The sequence below is a fragment of the Sabethes cyaneus genome, chromosome 1, assembly GCF_943734655.1.
Source record: "Sabethes cyaneus chromosome 1, idSabCyanKW18_F2, whole genome shotgun sequence".
Lineage (NCBI taxonomy): Eukaryota > Metazoa > Arthropoda > Insecta > Diptera > Culicidae > Sabethes > Sabethes cyaneus.
In genome coordinates this window covers 93,883,606-93,908,111 of record NC_071353.1, presented here as the reverse complement: position 1 = coordinate 93,908,111, position 24,506 = coordinate 93,883,606, and the positions used below count along the sequence as shown (strand labels likewise).

The 24,506-nt window shown below is 39.2% G+C and overlaps 3 protein-coding genes across 4 annotated transcripts in view; 2 read left to right on the top strand and 1 right to left on the bottom strand.

Annotated features, from left to right (window-relative positions):
* The window catches only part of LOC128732611 (SOSS complex subunit C homolog B), a 111,767-nt gene extending 92,978 nt beyond the window's left edge, over positions 1-18,789 (top strand). For both annotated transcript variants that reach the window (XM_053825893.1, XM_053825894.1), the window contains exon 3: positions 18,556-18,789. In XM_053825893.1, the coding sequence (XP_053681868.1) occupies positions 18,556-18,789 (234 nt within the window). The remainder of the gene's footprint in view (positions 1-18,555) is intronic.
* A 9-nt stretch (positions 18,790-18,798) lies between these two features.
* Positions 18,799-19,618, top strand: LOC128732608 (rRNA N6-adenosine-methyltransferase Mettl5). Its single transcript, XM_053825891.1, has 3 exons — positions 18,799-19,062; positions 19,124-19,347; positions 19,406-19,618. Exons 1-3 carry the CDS (start codon positions 18,799-18,801, stop codon positions 19,560-19,562), a joined length of 645 nt encoding a protein of 214 aa, XP_053681866.1. The 3' UTR covers positions 19,563-19,618.
* Positions 19,357-24,506, bottom strand: part of LOC128732607 (putative aldehyde dehydrogenase family 7 member A1 homolog) — a 61,923-nt gene continuing 56,773 nt past the window's right edge. Inside the window, exon 2 of the mRNA XM_053825890.1 lies at positions 19,357-19,847. Coding sequence (XP_053681865.1) covers positions 19,635-19,847 — 213 coding nt within the window. The 3' untranslated portion in view covers positions 19,357-19,634. The remainder of the gene's footprint in view (positions 19,848-24,506) is intronic.

The window sequence follows — 24,506 nt, the reverse complement described above, 5'->3', positions numbered from 1 at the left end:
CAAAAAATGTAAAATCCGTGGATTAACGGAAGCAACAAAACAAAAACGGCAGTTGTTGGAAATTGCCAACCGGATCGAAGGGGCTAATTTTTCCGTGATAATAATCTCCCACAATAAATACACAGTCGTTCAGGGGGCTGATTATTATTCTCCTGCAATACATAGAGGAATCTTATTTAAATTAATTAAATTTAACTAGATAACAACAGTGATTGATAATAAATGAAACTATTTAGCGAGAACAATATGTTTAATGAAACTTATGTTTAGTCCCGCTTCTAACTCAGTCTACCGTTATAGAAAGAGATCCGGCCGTTAGGAAGATTAGCCCTACTGTAAATACTAGATTTTAAGCTTATTTAAAACATTGCATGATATAATATCAGAATTTACCGTAGAATCTAAGAACTCACTAGTTTTAGTTAGCGTCATACGCAATTTGCATGAATACACTTAGGCACCTAAAGTAGATATTTAGATTTAAGCTAATAATACGTTTAAGTTAAGAAGCACTTTACCGATACGATATAAGATGTTTGCCTAATATATAAACTTTAATTTTTAATTTGTAATTCTAGTAGCAGCAGTGTTTAACTTCTAGTAGCACTGTTTAATTGTTCAAGATAGCACTATAATTGTTTATGATTTTGAACACTAAGAGTCAGTGCCGCGAAACTGTCACCCTTGGTTATTAATTCCTCGGACTGACAGCGATCACTCATCTTCAACACGAACGCGCATACTGTGCGTTGCAAGTTACAGCGGTTTGATCTATAGCGAAGCCGCGCTGGCGTGGGGGCACTCCCCCCAGGTACGCCGAACACCAGATCGGCTTACTAGTTACCGCGTCCAACATCTAGGACTGCTAGCGCCACTCGCCGCCACTGATCGCTGAACCGATTGACGAGGATCTGCAAGGTTGACCAGTGTTGCTGCAAGGGTAGTGCCCTGGTAAAACATTTGTCGTTATAGGAGACCTAGAAATAGCCAGATCAATTTTACACTGTTGGCAATTGTTACGCACTGGAGAAAACATTGTGCGGAGTCGAGTGATAGCATAACGTTGATGCATTTCATTTGAAATGGTCCCGTAATTTCGGTAGCAATATTTCTTGTGGTAATGTGGAATGGTGAGTGGGGTGGTTTGGCGACTATGAGGCAAAATAACTGGTTTCTTAGCATCCGTGGTAGCAGCAATCCCTTCTCGCATCCACATAGTTCTGTGTTTGTCGGTCCTCGGCGTGAGCTGGTGCAACATTTTGGTTTTATGCAGTGTGACTTCGTCAGGTTTCTTCTGAAGCAATGCAAATTTATCAATGATGGTTTGTGATTTCTGGTCGTTTTTAATAGGATGGATTTTTAGCGACTTGGCTTCTCCAACGTATGCCTGTATGGCCTGGTATAAAGGTTGGCCTGATCGCTTATCACAAGCGTCGATGTGGAAGATAGAATGCACCAGATTGGGCGAGTCGTCTATGTTTTCCCCACCGCAAACTGTCCAACCCAGACGAGTCTTTACAGCAACTTCGCCTACATCTCCTTCGTAGCTCTTCTGGACTAGAGTAAGGTGTTGGTCCTTTATTCCTATAAGGATTCTTGGTCGAACAGCTTCGTAAGATGTGATTGGTAAGTTTCGAAGGTGCGGGTACACGAGGGATAATTCTTTTACGTTCAGCGTTTGTGGTGGAAGTAGCAGGTTGTTGACTGTCCGTACTCCGTTGAAGCTGAACTTCTTGGACTCTTCCCGTATTCCGGCGATTTCGAGGCTCACAATACAGGATGTACTTTCTCGACGTTGTGTTCTCCCGGTCCAATGAAGGCAAAGTGGTTTTACCGCACCCTCAAGTTTCAACTCGTCCGCCAAATCACTGTCGATTAGGGTCAGAGCTGATCCGTCGTCTAGGAAGGCAAAGGTACGCATAGTACCATGCTTTCCATGTAGAACAATTGGCATGTAGCGGAATAACGATTTGCTAGACATCACATGAGCGTATGACACCCTTGGTCATACGAGTGCGAACCGGTTTGGTTTGATGAGCTACTCAAATTAGGATTAAAGCTGGGGTCAGCAGTACTTAGACCGAAGTCGTCATTATGTAGTAGTTCATGGTGCTTAAATTGGCATCCATTTTTTCCGCACACCCTCGTTTGGCATCCACCATTGTGTCACCGCAAACATCTGCGACAAAGTCCCAACTCCCTCACATCCCGAGAGAGTTCCAAGAAATTTCTGCATTTGCAAATGGATTTACAAGTTCCTTGACAGATCAAGCAATTTTGACTTGAAGTATGAGTTTCCGAAGGGAATTTGTCAGAATGCGCGCTTTTGTTTCCACAGAGCTTGCCGTGCGTTGGCATTACGTCTCCAGTAATACTTGGAATAGTTACAGTGCTGGCAGCCTCTGCTAGGGAATAGAGCCAATCACTAAAGGAAGCCAAGTTGACCGTTGAAAGCATTTGCCTATGTTGAGCCCAGCTCAGCTTTATCATCGGAGAAAGTTTGCTTACTAGCTGATGCAGCAGGGTTGTATTGCAAAGGTATTCCTCCATACCACAGGCATCCACGGTTGCACAGCAATTCTGCACGCTAACGCAAAGTCTACTAGAGTCTCCAACTTGTCTTCACTCGGCGCGGGTAGACAATTAAGTTTTGCGATGAGTGTATGCATGATAGCTTCTGATTGACCAAACAACATTTTCAGTGTCGACATCACATCATTAACATTAGCAGGATGCATCAGACAACATTTTACCGCCTCATATGCACGCCCTTTTAAACACTTTTGCGAACGGATAATGTTCTCTGCATCAGAGAAGCCACACATGACCGTTATGTTGTTAAAGGACGATAAGAACAGTCCTCAGGATCACCGAAAAACGTGGGAAGTTCCTTAGAGATAGGTTGTCGCGTCGCCAGTTGCTGCCTCGTTAAAGAACAAGTCGCTACTTCGCTTCTCGGATGTACACGAATGGTACTACTGTAGTGTCGAGGATCTGGGACAGTACTTTGCTTCGGCCTGTCGTGTGGCATCTGCAATTCTACAACGCGGTTGCTTTGTTGTAAATCATGGCAACTCGTAACATCATCGACCCATTCACTAACACGGCTTCGGGTTGATCCTGCGCTCGAGCCCCTTTCATTTGCCAGCTCTTCAAGTAAACGATACTTTTTCTCTAGAAATGCTTTCTGCTTAGTCAATTCTTCTGCAGCTTGTTGACGCTCAAGCTCCCGCTCTTCTTCCAACTGCTGCAACTTCAGCCTTAGGAACATTTGTGGTGATCTGCTTGACGATCCGGATACGTTTGAGGCTGGTTTCCTCGGCAGCTTTTTATCAGCGGCTGGATCTAACTGAGCTGACAAAACTGGGGTCATTTGTAGCTGCGGAACATAAATGGATGGTGGCAGTACTCCGGTTGATGTAGCCATCCCGGCTTCTTCGAGGTTTCCATGTGAAGCATTTGCTGAATATTGGAGATTGGCCACTGGCTGTGTCTGACGTTTACAATCGTCCTGCGGAAGAGTTTTCTTAGAAATTGAGCGGGGCCCGTGGACGCCGGTTGCAGCTTCGCATTTGGTACAACTCCACGAATGCTTCTCAATTTCCTGCGTTACCCCAACGCACTGATAATGATGCCATTTGTCACACGTATCACAGCACACCATCTTGTTCGTATCTTCTCCGCGGCACATCTGGCATGATCGCACAGGAACAGCTATATTTGGATCCTCCACCATTTGGACATTACCATGACTACCAATTTCCACATCACTTGCTATCTTTGACCGTAAACTTCGACTCGACTGACTGACTGACTGCGTTTGACTGACTCATTACTCATATATAAACGAGAATAATAATATGTTGGAAATTGCCAGCGGGATCGAAGGGGTTAATTTTGCCGTGATAATAATCTCCCACAATAAATACACAATCGTTCAGTGGGATGATTATTATTCTCCTGCAACACATAGAGGAATCTTATTTAAATTAATTAAATTTAACTAGATAACAACAGTGATTGATAATAAATGAAACTATTTAGCGAGAACATTAAATTTAATGAAACTTACGTTTAGTCCCGCTTCTAACTCAGTCTACCGTTATAGAAAGAGATCCGGCCGTTAGGAAGATTAGCCCTACTGTAAATACTAGATTTTAAGCTTATTTTATAACATTGCATGATATAATATCAGAATTTACCGTAGAATCTAAGAACTCACTAGTTTTAGTTAGCGTCATACGCAATTTGGATGAATACACTTAGGCACCTAAAGTAGATATTTAGATTTAAGCTAAATAATACGTTTAAGTTAAGAAGCACTTTACCGATACGATATAAGATGTTTGCCTAATATATAAACTTTAATTTTTAATTTGTAATTCTTGTAGCAGCAGTGTTTAACTTCTAGTAGCACTGTTTAATTGTTCAAGATAGCACTATAGAGTAGGGCGGGGCATAAGTGCGATGTTTGAAGTTGTCATCAATTTTCGCGAGATATAAAGAAGAACAACAACAAAATATATTTTACAGTGATGCAGTAACTCAATGTCTTTACATTCAACTATAAATCATCTGGAATAATAGTGTTATTGAAAATAAATTCTTCAATCTTCTGAACAAGTGCCGATTCGCACTTTTACCCCACTAGCGGGGTAAAAGTTCGATTACCGCGGGGCAAAAGTGCGAAGCTCGAATCCATGAAATTAGCACAGCAGTAGCTAACAAAACCATATTATCGTCAATCTGCGGTATGTTTCGGTAAGGAATATTCTCAATTTACACCTTTCCTATTTTACGCTGGTGTATTGCAGCCTCCGACAGATCGAAACTTTCTCAAACGTTTGTTTTATGTTTCATCAGCGGAAAAACATTGTTTTCCTTCGACCAACATCTGTAGAACACAGTTTTCTGCAGATCTTCCATTTCTAGTATCTGTAATATAGTGCCAAAAGCTGTATATAAGCTATACATTTTTGCCCCGTCCGTGAATCGCACCTTTACTCCGCTAGGCGCTTGACGGGGTTTGATTAAATTATGGAAAAGCGAAACTGTTATTTTCTTGATTCAAATAGAATTTCGTTTCGAAACAAAAATATTTTTAGGTTGTTATAAAAATTTCGTTTGAAACAAACGAATTTTTTCGCTGCGTGATAGAACTAGAACTCCTTTCCTCGAACAACCCCGTTGAGAATCGCGGCTATAACGCTGACGGACGAACAGCGTCGCCCGCAGTACCTTACAAGTCGCAAGGACTTGCATAGTGTCGTCGTCCCGTCAGTAAAATGAGTTAGATTCTCGATCCATGAATCGAACTTTTACCCCGTCAATAAATCGAACTTTTGCCCCGCTAGGCGCTTGACGGGGTTTGATTAAATTATGGAAAAGCAACATATATTTTGTAAATTTTTCTCACCGCAATTTCAAGAGAGATATCTGAGTGATGTAAAACGCTGCTACAATTTGTGAATAAGTAATATCCTCCTGTTGATATCGTATTTGCCATACAACGAAATATTACATCAAAACCGTTCTAAAATAACTTTTACCCATAACTCAGCAACTATGATTCGTAAACAACAAATGTTTATGATGGATTTAAGCTGTCAAAGTACTCACCCATCCATGCCAATGTAGTCAATTTACTCGGAATCCGCACTGATAAATCATTGAATCGCACTTTTACCCGCATCGTACTTTTACCCCTCCTTACTCTAATTGTTTATGATTTTGAACACTAAGAGTCAGTGCCGCGAAACTGTCACCCTTGGTTATTGATTCCTCGTACTGACAGTGATCACTGTCATCTTCAACACGAACGCGCATACTGTGCGTTGCAAGTTACAGCGGCTCGATCTATAGTGAAGCCGCGCTGGCGTGGGGGCACGCTAACAGCAATAAAGATGCAAACTGCTACTCTGTCGGCACGGTTTTTCAGAAGCGATCCATTCTGATAAGAAGTTGTTTGTTCTTCAAACACCGCATCATGCTCAAAATGATCGGTTGTGATCAGTGTCGATCGTGGACGTTCCAAAGCACAAACGGAATGTACCACGATACCAAAATTCATCAACGGACATGGTATGGGGAGGCATTTCAAAGAAAGGAAAATTTATTCTATTATTCATTGACAAGACAAGGGTGTGAAAGTTAATGCAAAATACTATCTGGAAATGGTTTTACACTAGAATCTCGTTTTACGTCCGTTCATTTTACGTGATTTCGTTTTACGTCACTTTTTTTACGTCTAAAATTTGAATTAACGTCCTCTCGTTTTACGTCCAAAATTTGAATTAGCGTCCACTTTTTTACGTCCAAAACTTGAATTAACGTCCTCTCGTTTTACGTCCGAAATTTGGATTGTCTTCGGGAAAGTTACTTAAATGACTGCCGCCTTCAAGATGGTATGGAAAATAGCGCCGAATTGACTCACTACGTGGCTCTAGCGTATATGTAGCATTGTTATACAAGCTGTATCTTGCGCTGCTGACTATCTAGAAAGTTGTGATCTTCGGGAAGGTTACTTAAATAACTGCCGCCTTCAAGATGGTATGGAAAATAGCGCAGAATTGACTCACTACGTGGCGCTAGCGTATATGTAGCATTATTATACAAGCTGTACCTTGCTCTGCTGGCTATCTAGAAAGTTACGGTCTTCGGGAAGGTTACTCAAATGACTGCCACCTTCAAGATGGTATGGAAAATAGCGCAGAATTAACTCACTACGTGGCGCTAGCGTATAGGTAGCATTCTTATACAAGCTGTATCTTGCGTTGCTGACTATCTAGAAAGTTGCGGTCTTCAAGAAGGTTATTCAAATGATTGCTGCCTTCAAGATGGTATGGAAAATAATGCAGAATTGACCCATTATGTGGCGCTAGCGTATATGTAGCATTCTTATACAAGCTATACCTTGCGTTGCTGACTATCTAGAAAGTTACGGTCTTCAAGAAGGTTTCTCAAATGATTGCTGCCTTCAAGATGGTATGGAAAATAATGCAGAATTGACCCATTATGTGGCGCTAGCGTATATGTAGCATTCTTATACAAGCTATACCTTGCGTTGCTGACTATCTAGAAAGTTACGGTCTTCGGGAAGGTTACTCAAATGACTGTCACCTTCAAGATAGTATGGAAAATAGCGCAGAATTGACTCACTACGTGGCGCTAGCATATAGGTAGCATTCTTATGCAAGCTGTATCTTGCGTTGCTGATTATCTAGAAAGTTGCGGTCTTCGAGAAGGTTACTCAAATGACTCTCACCTTCAAGATAGTATGGCAAATAGCGCAGAATTGACTCACTACGTGGCGCTAGCGTATATGTAGCATTCTCATACAAGCTGTATCTTGCGCTGCTGGCTATCTAGAAAGTTACGGTCTTCGGGAAGGTTACTTAAATAATTGCTACCTCCAAGATGGCATGAAAAATAGCGCAGAATTGACTCACGACGTGGCGCTAGCGTATATGTAGCATTCTTATACAAGCTGTATCTTGCGCTGCTGGCTATCTAGAAAGTTACGGTCTTCGGGAAGGTTACTCAAATGACTGCCACCTTCAAGATGGTATGGAAAATTCAAGATGATATGGAACCGGCGGCACTAGTGCATGTTTTTTTGTATTTGCCATAACTCATGATCTTGGTTGTACAAGAAGTTCCTTTCTTCGGAAAGGTAGTTTAAGTTACCGAACCGTTCATTCATTTTATGTCCGAAATTTGAATTAACGTCCTATCGATTTACGTCCAAAATTTGAATTAACGTGCAAGGGATTTTGGGGCCGGGGAAGGTTCTTAGGATGATTGTGTATTTTTTATCCCTCTCTTTCCCGCTTGGTCAACCGTCCATAAAAATTTTGCAAAATTTACGCCCGTATTTTTCCATTTGGCACTTAGGGATCCCCGTTTTGAGAAAGAGTGGTCCCAAAAAATCCCAACTTTTGCCAAGCTTTCCTTCTTTAATAATTTATCACTTTTGAACCACTGAATTGATTTTTATTATTTTGGTACCAAATAAGGAGTTAAAGCTCAAGGTTTTCAGTGACTGCTCAAACATTTAAAATATTTTGACGTAGGACTACGTCTTAGTTTACTATACTGGGACTGGGTAGCACTTTGTGAAAACGAAAATAGAAGTGTAACGTTTGAATGAAAGATTTCAAATCTAAAACGAACTACTAAACTACTGAACGAAACTGAACGATTTATATGTTGTTGAATAGATAAAATGTCCAGCAATTTTATGGATGGGTAAAAGAGCAATTTTAAGAAGGGCGTAAGAGGAGGGCCTCAAAGCTCGAGAACTAATCAATCAAATAGAACCAAATTTGGCTTGTGGGTGTTTTTGGAGACATGAATTTATTTTATGATGCTTTGAGACCCCTCACCCCTGTGGTACGAGGATAAGAACTCTCATACAAATAAAACAGAAATTTTCTGCTACGTAACAAGCGGTAAACTGTGAAAGTAAACTAGTAAAACCTTCTCGGAGCAAAAGACAGTGAATCGACGCCGCTAACTTACGTGCCTGTTGCCATTAATGTCAAAAGAGAACGACATTCGACTGGCACGTCATATTTTCGATGAACGCGCTTGGGCTTTAATGTTATTTGTAACCAATGGCCCTTTTAAAGGCCATAAGCGAGTTAAAGTAAGATTATTGAAACATGTCATGCTACGCATAATCATATATAATACAATAATCGGTGGGCTGTTCATTCATTACTATTTCAACTTTTATGATGCACACAAGTGATTTTTAAAAGAAATCACTATGTCTCAATGGTTGCAGGCGTTGTATTTATGAACCCCCGTCCACGTATTTTCATAGCCATCATTGCATTCAATGAAGAATTGGATCTAAATACTTTTGCTTTCTCGACTGCGTCGAGGATGTCTGAAACATAGGTTCTTCTTTCACCACAACACTTGCGACGTCGTGTAAAGCGGTCGTCATTGTTACCTCACCGGAACTGCCGTCATTAAAATAGACCGATAGTTTAATTTGCATATCCAGAATATTAGATATCATAGCCTCCTTCACTTTTATCGTAAGGGATTCTTCCTTCCATGGTAGCAGATTTTTCCATTGAACTATTCATCACTATTCATTCATACATTCATCACTTTTAACACACAACTCACGTCAGCAAAACTTCTCTAAACATTTCAAGCTTTTTCTTTTCATGATTTTTTATTCATGAAAACAGAAACAGATTTCTTTCTATGTAGACCCAACTATGTTTAGGCCATTACAAATATTTTATAAAGTTTTTGTCCTTCCGGTGTTCGGCTACTCCCCCTTCAGCAGCCAGTTCAGGGGGGGGGGGCGAAAAAACAAAGTGAATTTGCGAAAAAACAAAGTGAATGAGCAATAAAACATGGATTTTAAGAATTTTTATTTAAGGTTTAAACATGAAAACCGAATCTATTCTTGCTTATAATATATACGTTATTATTTTCTATGCAAAAATATACGAAAAAAGACAAAAACAAAGGAAAATTGTTTTTGGACGATTTTCGGAAATTCCATTGTTTGAATTTCCATTTCTGTTTCGTGCTAGAAGCGTTAATTCAACTCGGAGACTCATTTTTCGAGTTTTTCAGACTGTAGACAGAGAATTAATTTTATAAAAATAAATTTGACTCATGTCCTACAAATTATTTTTTTGCCACCCGATTTTTCAAGCCAATTTCCAAGGGGGGGGGGGGGGGTGACAAAAACTTTAAATATGATTTGCAATGGCCTTATTATATGTAATTAAAACATATAAGGTACCCCGGGGCAAGTGGAAACGAAAATATGTTTAGTTAGGATTTATTCGACTATGTAATACACACCTATGATTATTTTAAAATTCTTGTAGCACAGAAACTCTTCAGTGACCTATATTCAAATTTGAACCATCTTGAAGGCGGCAGTCATTTAAGTAATCTTCCCGAAGACCGCAACTTTCTAGATACTCAGCAGCGCAAGATAGAGCTTGTATAAGAGTGCAACATATACGTAAGCGCCACGTAGTGAGTCAATTCTATAATCCATGCAATCCGACGAAAAGCCCTTGATCTGCTAAACAACTTTGTCGAGGACACCAACGTTCTATACGGTCAGGATCACGAGTTATTCCATGTTGGAACCAATTATGTGAATTCCTCCACGTTTTTTACGTCCAAAACTTGAATTAACGTCCTCTCGTTTTACGTCCAAATTTTGAATTAACATCCTCTCGTTTTACGTCCGAAATTTGAATTAACGTCCACTTTTTTTACGACCGATTTGATTCACGTCCCCCCAATAGTGGACGTAAAACGCGATTTGAGGAACAAAATTAGATAGCTTACGTTCGGGGAATGTATGGTGAAGAATATTACTGCTTTCAACAGGATGGAGTTCCTGCTCGCACTGCTAACCTTGTGCAGACGTGGTGCAAAGCCAATCTGACGGATTTCATATCGAAAAAGGAATGGCCTTCAAGCAAGCATGGAAAAAATCATATCAGACAGCATTCATTTTGAAATCATCGACAACCTGCTCATCGTAAGGTTTAAATAGTACTGAGACTGACCATCTCTGTACAAAATTGCGCACTCTTACGTACGAAACAGAACAAGCAAAGCAAAGATGTTCACGTGATGGATCTTTTGTGCGGTGTATTCATTCTACTACGAACGCTTTTCAAAAGAATTGTTTTTGAATTCATTCACTGAGTCGCAAAAAAATGTTCACAAAACAATCGCTTGAATGTTTCTTGCACCGCAAAAATTCACTAAAATAATCGTGATTTTTCATATTTTCCAATATTGTTTCACCAAATTTAGAAATTTGGGACCTTGTACTACTAACTTTATTTTAAGCTAGCAGAAAATTGTTTTTTTGGTATGCAACAATCGAGCATTAATTAGCATTTGCATTAATTGATCTTCAATTAACCGAATGGTGCAACTAATATTCTGTTAACTTTGCACTTACTGCTTAAGAGGGCAAGGCACTATTTTCACGTAATTTTTTGACGTAGGACTACGTCTTTCAGGAAGGCAGCTGGTATAGGGTGTCATTCCAAAAAAAAAATCTTTCTCGAAGTGATCAGGTTTTGAACGCTAATAGCTTAGTGGTTTCCTGAACGTTTTTCAATATTTTTACACCAATCGATTGGAAAATCTTCTAAGAATTGGCCCAAATGAAGAAAAGTATGGATTCTTGAACTATTGAAAAATTGAAAATAATGAACCTATGTTTTACCAGAATTCTCGCTTCGTGATTGGTTGGAAGATTCTTTACGATGATCTAAACCTACACCAATTTCAGGGTGTCGACTCAAATCCAAAAATAAAATTCCCTGACTTTCCCTGATTTTCCCTGATGCTTCAAATATTTTTCCCTGACCCTCAAAACTAGAATATCAAGCTTATTTGAGTGATTTCTGGCTTAAGTTTTTAACCCTTTAGTATGGCTTATTCTAGCTGCTGAAAACTAAAGCTAGATTTCTTCATGATTTAAGAACACATATCAAAGATTCTTAACCTATTTCTTACCAGCGTTTCGAAAACGCCCTCTTCTATCGAGTCTAGGGACAGTTATGTTTGTGGTATCAACTTGAATCCAAAGAAACAAAGATTGAGAAATAATCTAATCGACCTGTTTTTGCACAAAGCTTAGATGTTACATACAAAAAAATTACTGCCGTGTAAACATAACAAATCTTGCTAATTTTCAGTCAGCTCGAACTAGTAACTTTGCCGCTGGAAGGTGGACACATGTCTGCGAGTTTTCAGTTAAACTAAAACAAAACTTTCCTGGAAGTTCCAGCTTGTTATCTTTGCTGCAAAAAGCATGGGGTTAAGGAGATGATTCCCCAAAGATTTTTGGTACAAAAATGTGCGTTTTGCTGGCTTCGAGGGACGGCAAAACTTTAGCTAGATATATTATTGGAAAATGTCCAAATGGCAAATATTTTAACCTTCAATGGTGGACAGTCAAGACTAAAGCTGTGTGTCATGATTTCGGATTGCAACTATCGAGGCTTGAAAGCAACAATGACTCGAAGGTAGTTCGGTGGCCGGTCGTTCGGTCTGATGACCGTATATGGGTATTGAGAATTAAGGCAAATTCTTCAACTACAGCTTAATCAACGTATAGTCACCAACAAATCAAAAAATCGATGGTACTAGGGACGAATTGAATTGCCCAGTTAGCTTCGAGGTACGATGCTGATCTAACAAGCCAGTTGTGTTCGAATCTCGGCTAGCCGGTTTTTGTTAGACAGAATCAGTAGGATCGTTGCACTGACCCCGTAATTTTCCTGTACTTCTAACAGCCGGCTGCGAAGTCTGTCGATAAAGAAAGATAATGTCTAGTGACGGTTAATGCTCAAGACTTTGCTTTGCTTGGCTAGGGACGAATTCTATGACAGGTTCGAAAGGATTTATGGGTTTTATTTATGGGGTGCGCACGACTTGAAAATACAAGACTCTAGCTCCCAGATCGATAGTGTTTAACGGTCAAAACTCACAAGTCACTCGAAGTCACAATATACAGTCTTTTCTTAGCGACTTTGACCACTATCTCGTCGTAAGATCCACGCAAGGTTATCGAAATCGGCGAAGGCTCGCACTGAGAGGATGTTGCATTTCAACATCTAGCGGTTTACGGCATATGACGTTGCAGTAGAGTACACCAGAAAGCTTGATCAACGAATCGCAGAACAGCAGGACGAAAGGGAATAAGACGTAAGTAGGCTGTGGAGGATCCGCCATGGCGCCAACAACTACGAGGGAAGTGATAGGCACGACGTGGGGAAGACAATCACCCTTATTCTGCGAGTCACGTGACTCAATACGACAATTGTCACTCGCCGTGACTCGCCACGGCGAGTCGAATTGAGTGCTGTCACCTAGGTAACAACCCCGTGTCACCTAAGTGACAAACCGTGCCACCTAGGCGACAATTGTCACCTCATTCGCGATGACTCCAAATTAGCTACGTCACTCGCCTCGCAGAATAAGGGTGAGTGTAACAGCTTGTTTGATGTCGAATGCCAGAAAATGACAAATGAGAAGAACCAGGCCAAGAGTCGCATGCTCACTGCGGATCACGTCAGAACAGAGAAACATGTAAGCTTTCTGCGTATTACGTAACCAGCTGAACCAGTCCCGAAGGTTGCCAACTCGCATAAACGCAAATTCTACAGAACGTTAATGCTCCCGGTAACCCTTAACGGACATGAATCATGGACACTGAAGGAAGGTGATCAATGCTTGGGGCTTCTGAGTGTAAAATTCTGCAACTGGTGAAAACGCTATAGATCGCGTGTAAATAACAGTATGTATCCCGCTTTGTGCTCTTGATGTCTATAGAGTAAGGAGGGGTAAAAGTACGATGCGGGTAAAAGTGCGATTCAATGATTTATCAGTGCGGATTCCGAGTAAATTGACTACATTGGCATGGATGGGTGAGTACTTTGACAGCTTAAATCCACCATAAACATTTGTTGTTTACGAATCATAGTTGCTGAGTTATGGGTAAAAGTTATTTTAGAACGGTTTTGATGTAATATTTCGTTGTACGGCAAATACGATATCAACAGGAGGATATTACTTATTCACAAATTGTAGTAGCGTTTTACATCACTCATATATCTCTCTTGAAATTGCGGTGAGAAGAATTTACAAAATATATGTTGCTTTTCCATAATTTAATCAAACCCCGTCAAGCGCCTAGCGGGGCAAAAGTTCGATTTATTGACGGGGTAAAAGTTCGATTCATGGATCGAGAATCTAACTCATTTTACTGACGGGACGACGACACTATGCAAGTCCTTGCGACTTGTAAGGTACTGCGGGCGACGCTGTTCGTCCGTCAGCGTTACCTTTAGCCATGCTTCTCAACGGGGTTGTTCGGGGAAAGGTTTCGTTTCTATCACGGAGCGAAAAAATTCATTTGTTTCAAACGAAATTTTTATAACATCCTAAAAATATTTTTGTTTCGAAACGAAATTCTATTTGAATCAAGAAAATAACAGTTTTGAATTAAAAGTAAAGTATTGTCAAATTGAGTTTTCGATGTGGTTGAAACTACATTTTTACCTTTGTTATAGAGTAAGGATGCGATTTAATGATTTATCGGTGTAGATTCGAGTAAATTGACTACATTGGCATTAATGGGTGACTACTTTGACTGCTTGAATCTAACATAAACTTTGGTTGCTTACGAAGCATAGTTGCTGAGTTATGTGCAAATGTTATTTTAGGGCGGTTTTGATGTAATTTTTTGTTGTACGGGTAATACGATATCAACAGGAGGATATTACTTGTTGAAAATTTGTAGCAGTGTTTTACATCACTCGCATATCTGTTTTGAAAATACGGTGAAAAGAGTTTACAAAATATATTTCGCTTTTCCATAATTTAATCAAACCCCGTCAAGCGCCTAGCGGAGTGAAGGTGCGATTCACGGACGGGGCAAAAATGTATAGCTTATATACAGCTTTTGGCACTATATTACAGATACTAGAAATGGAAGATCTGCAGAAAACTGTGCTCTACAGATGTTGGTCGAAGGAAAACAATATTTTTCCGCTGATGAAACATAAAACAAACGTTTGGGAAAGTTTCGATCTGTCGGAGGCTGCAATACACCAGCGGAAAATAGGAAAGGTGTAAATTGAGAATATTCCTTACCGAAACGTACCGCAGATTGTCGATAATATGGTTTTGTTAGCTACTGCTGTGCTAATTTCATGGATTCGAGCTTCGCACTTTTGCCCCGCGGTAATCGAACTTTTACCCCGCTAGTGGGGTAAAAGTGCGAATCGGCACTTGTTTAGAAGAATGAAGAATTTATTTTCAATAACACTATTATTCCAAATGATTTATAGTTGAATGTAAAGACATTGAGTAGCTGCATCACTATAAAATATATTTTGTTGTTGTTCTTCTTTATATCTCGCGAAAATTGATGACAACTTCAAACATCGCACTTATGCCCCGCCCTACTCTACTGTGAAGTGCGTGAGGCCTGCCATTGCCGATTTCGAGCACTACAGCGAGTGAAGTCTGACAATTGTACGGCGCAAAACAAATAAAAAATTTACGCAAACTGAAAGATAATCGAATCGCCACTAGACATGTAACAAGTTTTAATTCAACCGATCAATCTGCGTATATTTTACACGAAAATTGATTTGATTCCAAAGTTGATCAACAATATTGCCGGGTAAACAAAATTTCCCTGATTGAATTTCGAAATTCCCTGATATTCCCTGATTTCCCTGATCCAAAAATGAATTCCCTGATATTCCCTGATTTTCCAGGTTTTTCCAGGAAATCGACACCCTGAATTTGATATCTGTGCTTGGGAAGTAAGCCAAAACAAGTGACCAAGCTTCTTCATTTCAAAAAGATTTCTAAACACCGCGATTAAACCTAGACCATTGTGATGTCCTTGCTTTAGAAGTACGCCAGAAAGAGTGATAAAGCCCCCTCGTGCCAACAGATTTCTTACGAACACGAATAAACCTAGTTCAATTTGATGTCTGTGTTAGGGAAGTGTGCCAGAAAAAATGACACAAGTTCGTTGTTCCAACAGATCGCAAATTCTTTACTGCGAGACGATTAAACCTAGGCGAATTTGATATCTGTGTTGGAAAAATGTGCTTCAGCTGTAGTGTTCGGTTATAATATAACTCTGTATGAATACGCATGCTTACCGTTTCATTAGAAGTGTAGTGAAAAGATGTGCTGTTGATAAAATAGGATTGAATTGGTAAAATCCCTTCAGCGTGGGGAACCATGGGTAATAAAAACAATCTTTAATTTCTGTAAGGTAGTAGGAAAGCAATAGTTTGTGTTCTTGATTTTGTTAAATTATTTCCAAATTCACATAGAAATAACTCTGAAATCTTTTGAGGATTGAACGTATGCAATGTTACTACTTTGATAAATGTTACATACAACGCATGTAGCATGCATATATGTTGCATATAGCATGCATACATGAAGAATCGAATGATTACAAGCACGGATACATATTACTATCACTACAGAGAGACTTACGTAATCCTGCGTCACCTGTATACGCGGTCGTGTCTTGTACACAACCCCTCTAATTTTTAGATGAGAACACAATTAGCGATTCCGAAAGTCACCTAAGTGACTCTAGTCAACTGAATGACTACATAGAGCAATAGATGAAGTGAAGTAGCAATAGATGAAGTGAAGATAATGTGAGTGAATGAAATTTTCCATGCTTGCCTCTAAGTTCTCCTGATTTGATCCCACTGGATTTTAGTATATAGCGGTACATGCAGCAGATGCTCAAGGATTATAAATATCATAATTTGGATGAATTTAAGTTAGTTATCAACTATGGGTGATATTCCGATGGAAGTAGTGCGTGCCGCATGTAACAACTTTAAAAAGCGTTTGAAGCGTGTTATCCAGGCAAAAAGTGATTCAATAAAGTAATGATTGTTTGTTGCGTTCTGTATTTATAGGTAAACCACTTCTAAGAGTAAAATTCGAGATTCAGCCTTTATTTACGAAAATATATTACTTTATTTTTGTTCGAATACATATGTGTCACACTGTATAATAATTTGATATCTGTGCTTAGGAAGTACGCCATAAAGAATGGTAAAGTCATCTCGTCCTAACAGGATTTATTAGCACCGCGATGAACTTAGTCCAATTTGATGTCTTGAAAGTGAACAGTTATAAAAAAGTGAGTGGCAAACCCTATCTTTCGGCCGATTGTATCCATATACTGAATGCATTTATTCAAAACTAATGTCTTATATGAAAAAGGGGTTGACGTAATATTCAAAAATGTGACGAGATGCAACAATTTTCAAAGTGAGGAAGAATTCCCGATTGTCTGACCCAAAAATAAGGTTTGGGCGTTTAATATGATGCTTCAATTGATGATATTTTAACTGTCATAATTTTAACTTGCTATTCGCATGTTTGCGGAAACGCAATTATATTTCAAACCAACATGTCACAAAAATTTGTGCTATATATCAACAATTTGTAAGGAAATTGACGAAAGTGATTCAGTACTAAATGATAATGCAGATTGTATTTATTTATTTTTTCCGTTCAACCATAAGCTGTGCGTTCAATGACAAACATTTTATGTTTTGAGCAAGATCATTAAACCAGTTACCTAAAGTCTACTTAAAGACTAGTGGTATAAGTCACACAAGGATTTTCAAAATGCAATATCGTCGCCAATCACCAGAAGAAGTGTGATTCTCGCCTAAGGAAACTACAAACTCTAAGAAACTCAACTGATATACAGAACACGAGCATTTAGAAAGTTTAAACTTGGCTTTTTCTATGAAATTTATAGGAATGTTCACGAGCATTTATTACAATACAGTAAATTAAAAATTTGCGTGACAAATATTTGGAAAATGTCAAGCTTTGTCGAATTGAACCTGCATTCGTAGTTCTACGTGAGCCTCTCGTTCGTGCCCCTAGGCACATACCTTGGTACTTTTTTTTCTTTTTGTTCTCTGATCGTTGCACACTTAAATTTTTTTTACCGAACTCTAAGCAGCCGAACGTTCGGTAAAATTCGATGGCGCCAATCGACGTTTACGGATCATTAGTAATGTTTGGCATCATAAAAAATTTTTACCGAACGTTCTGCTGCTCAGAGTTCGGTAAAATTTACGATAATTTACCGAACTCGGTACTTTTTTTTAAGTGTGTGCTTTTCGTTGTCGTTGCTTTGTCGTTGTCGTTGCTTCTCATGATGATGATGATGTGGGGGGTAACGAATGATCAGCCAAAGGTGAAGGCGTTAGAGAGGATGGTGTGAAGGCCGCAATACGGATATGAACATGACTGATACATACAGGGAAGCGGATAAATAAAAGGAAGAAGAAGTTCAAGATAAGTACATTCAATGTTTTTGCTTATACAATTCTAGTGGGTCTGGGAAGGGTCAAGTTCTGTCATTTTATCTTCCTCCTCAATAATTCAGCTTCACCTCATTATGGCGCTAGTGTTGTCCGCATGGACTCTTTCATCATTATCACGAACATCTTTTCTCAGCCTTGGGCAGACTCGGTTCTAACTGCCCCACCTGTTGCTGTAAACGGAAACGGAAATATTTAGGGTTTTCACAGAAATGACCATAATTTCTCTATGTTTCTAAAATTGAATATTTTATAATTTTTCCTGTACAAACAATTAAAAGACATTTCTAAATCATTTTGTCTACACACTTGAAAAAAAGTGCCGAAGTCAGCAAAATTTTGCCGAGATTTGGACAGTCGAGCGTTCGGTAAAATTTTTTATGATGCCAAACGTTAGTAAAGATCCGTAAACGTCGATTTGCAAAACTGAAATTTTTACCGAACGCTCGGCTGTCCAAATCTCGGCAAATTTTGCTGAGTTTTTTAAGTGTGTACCACCTGAATATTGTCAGAAATGAGTTGACATTTGGAAATGCAGTTGACAAAATTGTGTCGTAGTCCTAGGCAGACACCAATTGTTTTGAAACTTTTTAAATATGTATTCTTTGCAAACTAAATGTGCTATTTTGTATTACAGTATATACAAGCAACCAACCAGACTCAGTCTACTTTAACAGTAGAAACCAACATCAACACTGCGACCAAAGCTGTTTGGAACCAAGCTCTGAACCAATCGTACGGATTTTTTATTCCTCAAGATTCGCTGTACGGAAACAGTATAATTCCGGTACTACCCCGTTTCGAGAATACAACGCCAACAAACAGCAGCGGGAGTTCTAATGGTTCTACTGTGCTTAGTGGAAGTAAATAAATCCAACAAATGGCGCGCATAAAACTAAAAAAACTAGAAGAATTTCTGCAAACGGTTGATGGGTTTGAAAATCCTAAAATAATGTACGAACAATATGTCACTCCGTCACATATTGCCAGCCATATGCTATATACTATTCAAACGAATTACGATGATTTGGAGAATAAACTGGTTTTAGATATTGGATGCGGAGCTGGTATGTTAAGCATTGGGTCATCACTGTTAGGAGCTTCGCATGTAATTGGAATTGAAATTGATGCTGATGCCGTTGAAGTAAGATTACGACTAAATTATTATTTAATGATTATGATTTTTATTTTTTTCTTTCTATAAGATATTCAAAAATAACGTAAACGGATTTCGGTTGAGTAATGTGGACTGTATTCAGTTAGATGTGTTAAACATGAATGACCCCACTATTGATCACAAAATCGATACCGTGCTCATGAATCCTCCATTCGGAACCAGACATAACAGCGGCATTGATATGAAATTTTTACGAATAGGTCTTAACATTGCCAACGGAAATGTTTACTCTCTTCATAAAACATCAACAAGGTAATCATTAAACTAACTAAATGCTCACTGGTTTGTGATAACTCTTTTTATTATTCAGAAATCACATCAGAAAAAAATGTATTGAATGGAATATTAAAGCCATCGTGATCGCACAACTCAGATATAATCTTCCGCAAACCTACAAGTTCCATAAAAAATCTAACGTTGATATTGCCGTAGATTTATGGCGTTTTGAATCGAAACAAAAAATATAGCATAATTGTTGATAATTAACCTTCTGCATGTATGGATAAATAAAAACTGCATGAGCTATAATATATTTCGGTTTATTCAAACATGATACCCTGGGCAAGTGGTAAGTCTGCTGAGTGATTAATGGTTATTGTAGAACGACGAACGTACTGTTTCCATGCGTCAGATCCTGATTCACGTCCGCCACCAGTATGTTTTTCTCCGCCGAATGCCCCTCCAATTTCAGCTCCCGAAGGGGAAGTGTTAATATTTACGATACCACAATCCGAACCATCCTCTCCAATCCACTAAAAAAAAGAGAAAACACTAATTTGAATCAAAACTTATAATAGCTGTTTTGCCTATCTACTACACAAATAATCTATACCTATAAAAATGAATCTCTGCCTGTCAGTGTGTCCGTATGTCCCTTATAGACTCGGAAACTACTAAACTGGTCAGCGCGAAAATTTGCATGCAGGGGTTATTGAGAAGGTTCTTATGATAGTTAGAGTTTCCTCCCCCCTAAGAGAGGGGGCTCCCATACAAATGAAATACAAATTTCCTCATAACTCGAGAACTAACCGTGGAATAACCCTTTCCAGCTGCCAAGCTACGAACAACGCTGTAGGCTCATCGACCTAGACCCACAGAGAACAGACATCCAAGCGAAAGGTCCCCACTTGGATAAAACTTATGTCAAATTAGTTGGGAAACTATAGTCACAGAGAACAGACATCCATTCAGGAACAAATTTTTCGGGAATTCTTGGATAAAATTTCAAATTAAAATCACCTAATATGCTAGCGTCACCACCACTATAGTTTCCCAACTAAATGATTCTTTTGATTTGCACACTGACAACCTTTGGCTCCTCTGGCGCTAGTATATATGGACTGTAACCGTTATGCTAGCGCCAGAAGCTAGCTGTTGTGAGTTTAGTGTAGAATTTTATGCGCCTTTAGCGACATCATCACTATAGTTTCCCAACTACTTTGACATAAGTTTTATCCAAGTGGGGACCTTTCGCTTGGATGTCTGTTCTCTGTGCTATAGTGATGATGTCGCTAAAGGCGCATAAAATTCTACACTAAACTCACAACAGCTAGCTTCTGGCGCTAGCATAACGGTTACAGTCCATATATACTAGCGCCAGAGGAGCCAAAGGTTGTCAGTGTGCAAATCAAAAGAATCATTTAATTGGGAAACTATAGTGGTGGTGACGCTAGCATATTAGGTGCTTTTAATTTGAAATTTTATCCAAGAATTCCCGAAAAATTTGTTCCTGAATGGATGTCTGTTCTCTGTGCTAGACCCCCTTCATGTTCGTCGCGATGTAAATAGAGCAACAATTGTCTCCGATTTATTGACCTCACGGGTGGATTGCCCGTATATATTGCAAAACCTTGATATTCACGTCCGGAGTCGTACATTGCGCAATAGCCACTTTTTGCACGTGCCGAATCGACGGACTAACTACAGCAGCTTCAGCACGATTACCGGTCTCCAACGCCACTAACCGCTTTTACTTCAGCTTCGAATTTGACGTCAGCCATAACGCGCTGAAAAATCGCTTTTTTTCAATAGTGTACTGGAGTCACCTGCTAGAAATATAACACACCTTGCACCGTCTGATAGAATACATTGGATTAGAAGCGATGTATCTAGTGTATCTCTTATGTGGTGGTTATCAAGAGAGAGAGCGCACTTGACAGCCAAGCAGAGAATCGGGAGTTTACGGATAGACATGCGAGGGACCAGATCGGTACAAATAACGCGTAGTTTTTAAGTTAAATTATCAGTTGGGCCACGAGGCTTGTTGATGTACAAACACAGAGAACAGACATCCAAGCGAAAGGTCCCCACTTGGATAAAACTTATGTCAAATTAGTTGGGAAACTATAGTGAGGATGTCGCTAAAGGCGCATAAAATTCTACACTAAACTCACAACAGCTAGCTTCTGGCGCTAGCATAACGGTTACAGTCCATATATACTAGCGCCAGAGGAGCCAAAGGTTGTCAGTGTGCAAATCAAAAGAATCATTTAGTTGGGAAACTATAGTGGTGGTGACGCTAGCATATTAGGTGATTTTAATTTGAAATTTTATCCAAGAATTCCCGAAAAATTTGTTCCTGAATGGATGTCTGTTCTCTGTGTTATTACCACGAAAATACATATCGCGCCCCTCGTTTTGGCGACAGACATAAGCCTATATATATAAATAGATGCGACAACAAAAACCATTTTCTAGGAATCACCACAAGATTTAAACCGGAAAACATTCAGATTCACAACATGCACGAGGCATTACGACTAAACTGAGAGACTTCTAAGTCAAAAAATTTTTTTCTCATAAGTCCACCATCTTTCAAATTAGTTCGCGGGCCGCACGAATCATCTCGGAGGGCCACATGCGGCCCGCAGGCCACAGTTTGGCCATCACTGGCATAGAGATTCACTGCTTCAATGGAATATAATTTTACCACTGACGAACTGACATGACACATAGAAGAAAATCTTTTAAAAACCATCGTCCTACACATTTTGCTTGCACACTAGCACCCTCTGTTATGCATGTCGCGGAGTAGCTTGCATTTGCAGGGTTTTATAGTATAATCAATATATATAGAATGCCAGTGTCGCTGGTCGTGAGATTCGAATTACACAATGTATGTTCGTTCTCTCGTTCTTTCGAACTTTCGGAATACCGTACACACTTAGTTTTTATTCAGATCTTCGGTAATTTATTTTGCGGATTAAATCAGCACATTTGGAAAAATGCTGAGCAATTCGGTAATTTTTCAAGGAATGCTGAGTATCGTCACTACTTGACATTTCTTAATACAGATCTTCATCAACCGGTGGCGAGTTCGTTAATATTTTTCGCTGTATTTTTTCGCTAAGCGATTCCATTTCGTAACTGTCAATAGTTCAGCAATTGTTTAACGAACTATCAGTATTTATTACGGGATAGCCCGCAAAAGCTATGCTGAGATCAGAAAAAATTGCGGAAGTTGTCATCAAGCATTTATTAGCTGTCAAAATGAAGCGCAATCAAGAAAATACTTTATTGCGTGTTTAAAGTGTGTGGAAATTGTTCAAAATATGAACAATTATAGTTCTTCTTAAGATATGAGTGGCGCATAGCAGAGCTTCGCTACGTTATTTAACCTTCTTTATATAAGGTATGCCAATTTATTTTGTAATTTGTGTTTTAAATATATATCCCTCCATCTCTCATTCAGTTAATATTGATTTAAATTGTAAATCTTCATTTTCCTTCTCATTCAAAATTTTGTCATCATAAAACAAAGCAGCAAATGCTACTTAGGCGTGGTACACAAATTACGTAACGCAAAAATTCCAGATTTTTTACCCCCTCCCTCCCCCATGTAACGATAAGTAACGCTTGGCATAACCCCCCCATTAAATTACGTAACGTTGACCAAACCCCCTCCCCCCTTGACATTTAAAAAAATTACGTAAATCGTATACCTATTTTTTTATTTTAACGAATTGAAGAAAATCATATTAAAAACAACCATTAAGCACTGATCCATGTTGAGGTCAATTGGTTTTCAACCATAATATTGTTTCGCCAGCACTAAATTGAACTTCCGAAAAAAACGGCGAATGATTTTTCTGCCGGTACGGTACGCACATTAAACCTAGTGTCGGAGGTAGTGCGCTGTATAGCAAATAAGACGTGCTACACAGCGCACTACTCCCGACACTAGGTTTAATGCACGGTACGGAAAAAAATTGTTGCCGTTTTTTCGGAAGTCCAATTTTGTCCTGGTTACACAATATTCGGAAATGTAGTATAGGAACTTCTTCATCAGCTACAAACTAGAATTTTGAATTTGAATCTCCATCAGTCTAAACCAATTCACTATTTCACGCCATCAACACGTCCTTTCTTCGTTTTGCAGCTATTTTTTGGTATTCATAATTTTGTTACGTAACTGTTCTTCTGACCCCCCCCCCTATGTAACAAAAAGTAACGCAAACTCGACCCCCCTCCCTCCCCTCCAAGCGTTACGTAATTCGTGCACGAAGCCTTAGTGCTTCGGTGCAGACTTCGCAGGTAGCTGCAGAACTAGATGACGATTGCGGGGCTGGTGCTACAGATAGGTTAACTCGGAACAACCTCTTTTAGTCCAGATTCGAACATGCGGCGGCTGGCAGAGCCATACCTCGAGACCAAGCTAGAACCATATCTGTGCATCATAGATCCTATATAATTAATTGTATTTATTTTTAAGACATGATTTCAATAAAAATATTTTTTTAATTTATGACGACAATTCAGTACACATTACCGAAGTATCAGCACTATAATTACGGCTTTCAGCAATGATTTTTGCTGAGAGATTTGTTAATTTATACTGAACAGTCTGCAAGTTTTGACATTTCATAAAAATATTTTCATTGCCGAGTGTTCGTCAAGCAAATTAATTACCGAACTGACCACCGAACGTTCAGCAGTTCTAATTTCGTCAAAAAATTACGGTGTTCGGTAAAAATTTTTAAGTGTGTATGCATGCATATATTTCAGTTGCACTGAAACAAATGATTCAATCGATCCAGATTCATTAACTCGCTAATTCATTTAGCCTGACATGTTCCCTACAATTGGTTACCTGGGAAGTGCGCATGAATCTCGATGAAACCTTCTTAATCTTTTGCTCGAAATCTTGCGAAGTATCAGTTGATCAACGCGGGAGAAAATATTGACTGCTAGCAAACGGCAACAAATAGGGTAACCAACCTATTTTGGACCCCATCAGCAGCTGTACATAATTTGGACACTTCCATTTGATTTTGCTGTAAGTGTCCAAATTATGTACAGCTGCTAAAGGGGTCCAAAATACGTCGGTTACCCTATCATCGTATCATCACGAAATCGCTCCGTGCTGCCTAACGAAAACACCAGGCAATCTAGTTTGTAGCGTACAGTCCATA